This window comes from Echinops telfairi, unplaced genomic scaffold, assembly GCF_000313985.2.
Source record: "Echinops telfairi isolate 266 unplaced genomic scaffold, ASM31398v2 ScPeMD7_3;HRSCAF=10, whole genome shotgun sequence".
In the NCBI taxonomy this organism is placed as follows: Eukaryota; Metazoa; Chordata; class Mammalia; order Afrosoricida; family Tenrecidae; genus Echinops; species Echinops telfairi.
In genome coordinates this window covers 64,018,990-64,022,382 of record NW_022103899.1, presented here as the reverse complement: position 1 = coordinate 64,022,382, position 3,393 = coordinate 64,018,990, and the positions used below count along the sequence as shown (strand labels likewise).

The 3,393-nt window shown below is 66.6% G+C and overlaps 1 protein-coding gene across 1 annotated transcript in view; it reads right to left on the bottom strand.

The window, feature by feature from the left end:
• Positions 1 to 552: 552 nt before the first annotated feature.
• Positions 553 to 3,393, bottom strand: part of GPC1 (glypican 1) — a 5,202-nt gene continuing 2,361 nt past the window's right edge. The window contains exons 3-8 of the mRNA XM_004701880.3: positions 2,594 to 2,985; positions 2,188 to 2,353; positions 1,446 to 1,576; positions 1,235 to 1,351; positions 995 to 1,128; positions 553 to 778 (exon numbers count right to left, since the gene is read on the bottom strand). Of these exons, the coding sequence (XP_004701937.3) occupies positions 553 to 778; positions 995 to 1,128; positions 1,235 to 1,351; positions 1,446 to 1,576; positions 2,188 to 2,353; positions 2,594 to 2,985 (1,166 nt within the window). The remainder of the gene's footprint in view (positions 779 to 994; positions 1,129 to 1,234; positions 1,352 to 1,445; positions 1,577 to 2,187; positions 2,354 to 2,593; positions 2,986 to 3,393) is intronic.

Here is a 3,393-nt window from a genome sequence, read left to right as displayed (position 1 = left end):
CACAGGGTCAGGTGGCCTGCGGGGGGCCAGTGCCCCCTCCCCGAGGGTCCCCACTCTGAATCCGGGAGTTAGCTCAACCCTCATCCTGCCCATCGGACCCACATGGGTCCCCAGCCATGGCCTCCACTTGGGAGTCCAGGTGCAGGGACTCGGGGTGGGGTGGCCTGTGGTCCACATCCAGGCAAGAATGCCAGGGTGCAGCGGCTCACAGAGCCCAGGTGGGGGTGTCCTGGAAGCCCCCACTTCCTTTTCCTAATCCCCACTAACCTGCTCCTGCATCCTCACCTGGGCCCACCCCTGCGCCCTCCACCCCAAGTCCGAGCAGCCCTACCTCCATTGCTCTCTAGATCCTCTGCAGCACTCCGCCGCCAAGGTGGTCCCACCCCCATCCCAGATGGCCCTGCCCCTCTCTTCTTCCCCTTATGCTCCCCTCCAGCTCGACTGGGGCTCCTGCTCTCCTTTGGCCCTGCCCTTCCGCAGATTTCCCCCCCTACCCCAGCCCAGCCCACTAACGGGCCCTCACAAGCCAGCACACCAACCAGCCCCGCCTGCTCACAGGCCCTGCCCTCCCGTCAGCCCCGCCCTCCATCGCTGCCACTCACTGGCGTCCTGGAAGTCCACATCCTTGCCGTTGTAGGCGCTGCGCAGCCGGTTGGTCATGATCTTCAACTGCATGATCTGCTGCCGGATGGCCATGTCCGGCTTGGTTATGTCCACCTCCACCTCGGGGTTGTTGATCTGGTTGGCCAGGCCGTCCCCCATCACCTCTGGTAGGTACCTGGGGTGGGATGGGCAGAGCCCTCGTGTGAGACAAGGGCTGGCCCCCAGAATTGCCCGCCCGGGAGGGGGCACTGAGACTGCCCCCAGCCCCAGTCCGCCCCCCCAACCCCCGCACCGCTGCGGGGGAGCTGCCTCTCCAGCTGGGCGTTCTGCTGTGCTCTGGGCCCCCAGGGGCTCCACGGTAGGGCGGTCAGCCCATCAGTGGGCAGCTCACCGGCCCTTGGTCATCCCGTTCCAACAGCGGTCGTCACTGGCCATGCTGACAGCCACCCTCTCGCTGCACAGCGTCCCTGGGAGACTGACCCAGAAGTCCTGCACGTCACGGAGCTGGGCCTTGGCCTCGGAGACCTGGGGGCAATGGGCAGCTGCTGGGTGGTTCAGGTCAGTCGGCCAGCCCTCTCCCCTCCCCCAGCCAAGGACTCAGACTGGCCCCTGGGGCAGGGGCCTTCCTCACCAGCTTCTCCAGCTCGTTCGTGGGGTGCTTCTGCAGGTCCAGCTTGCCCCGGCGGCGTTGCTCCTCTGGCCCAGCGGCCTGGGGATTCACCTTGGGGTTCCCGCAGCCTTGGATGACCTGGGGAGATACCACAGGGGCCCAGGAGGGTGCCTCAGGCCCAGGAGGGGCCACATCAGAGGCGCTCCTGGCCCTCCACCCCCACCTGCCGCACCTTGGCTGTGAGGCTGTCCTTGCCGTCCAGGAGGGCAGAGATGGCCTCGGCCAGCCACATGTGCACGCTGCTGATGACAGACTCCGAACCCGATGGGCCCCAGAACTTGTTGGTGATGAGCACCATGGAGTCTGGCGGGGCAAGCGCACGCGCACGCACACACGCGTGCACACACAAGCACGAGCATGACCCTGTGTGTCTGCCAGCAGTGCGGTCCCCATAACACGGGGCCGAGCCAGGCTGGCCAGGGCAGCTGGTAAGTGCCGGGCAGGCTGGCCCCTCCGTGACCTCAGGCAGGTCGACCTGCCTGGAGCCACACCCCCACGTCGGAGTGGGCCTGCCCATGGCACCCTCCTCACGGGAACGCATGCGCCTCCTGGCTCACGTGTGCTAGCACATACAGGTGCTGAGACCCTTGTGTAGGCACCGCATGTCGCTTACGTGGGTGTGTGGGCTGGCCTGTGTCATGGCTGCCCTCAGAATACCCTGATCCCACCAGCCCACCTCCCAGGCACTTGCTGCAGTGCACCTCGGTATCCCACCCCGCGTCCCCTTCCTGGTCCTGCCCTCCAGGAGCAGGTCAGCATCTCCCCTGCTCCCGGACAGGTCTCCCTTCCCTCTCCTGCAGGGCCTCAGAGGCCTAGCACATGGGGTGAGGGTGCCCAGCCCCAGAGGGCAGCCAGTGCCTCTCCTGAGGGTCCCTGGTGGCCCTTGCGGTGGGCTGAGAATAAAGACGGCTCACCTAGAAGGTTCCTCCACTCAGCATCCAGGTCGGCCTGGTTGGCCAGACAGCCTTTGAGCACGTTGTGGCAATAGTTGGGGCAGGGCCGGGCGCCAGGCACTCCCAGGCAGTGGGCACAGTAGACCAGTTTCATGACGGCCCTCGAACACTCGGGGCTCAGGGGGACCTGGGGCGCAGACAAACTGACTGTGGCGTTGGTCATCCACTGCCCCTGGTTACTCATCTGAACAGCTGCTAAGGGGCATGGCGACAGGGCAGTGAGACCACCCACCATGCAGATGGGGAAACTGAGGCTTTGAGGTTGGCGGTGTCAGCTATTGAGAAGGGGGGTTGCCCTCCCCCCACCTGCCTGTCCCTGGACCTCCCACTGGGGGCTGGCTGAGGCTCCGGCGCTCGCCTGACCCACCTGGGACACCTTCCGGACCACGTCGCTGGCCACACCCAGGCCTTGCACGAAGGTGCGTGCGGCCACGAAGGCGCGGGTGGCGCGCAGGCGCAGTTCACGCGGGGCGTCCCCGAAGGGCTGCAGGGTCTCGGCCTGCTTGCCCAGGCAGTCCAGGTAGTCGTCGGGCAGCAGCAGCCGGGGGTGCAGCTGCTTGAAGAGGCGCTCGAGCAGGCGGGCCCAGAACTCAGCCAGAGTCTCCTCCAGCTGCAGGCTGGCGCCGCGGTAGTAGAGGCGCAGCTCGGCGTACAGGTCGCCGAAGGCCTTGGTGTTCTGTGTGTACAGGTCCCCGAAGGCGCTGGGGAAGGCGTCCTGCAGTGCCCGCTCTGAGCCGTTCAGCAGGCGCTGGAAGTAGTCTGCGGCAAGGGAGGGGCCTCAGGGGCTGAGGCCGGGAAGGTTGGATCCGCCCACAGGCTCCTCCACCAGGAGTCCCACTTTCCACCCACCAGCCGCTGGCAGCCCACAGGGCACACGGGTGGATGGGAGTGGGTTTGGTGACAAGGGTACTGCTTGAAACTGGGACGTTGCTGGGTGCCTGGAAGGTGCTCCCTCTGTGGTGCTGTGAGGTGAGAGCCCTTGGTCCAGCCCTGGGTGCAGCTGCAGCTCTTTGGGCCCGCCCCAACCCCAGCCCTGAGAGAGGCCGGAGGGACCTTGGGGAAGGCCCAAGGGCAGGGCCCTGGCCTGACTAGGAGAGGGGCTGCAGGAGCGGGCAATTCAAATCCGGGCCGTGGAGCCCTGGAGAGCTGCTTGCCCCCTGAAGACCC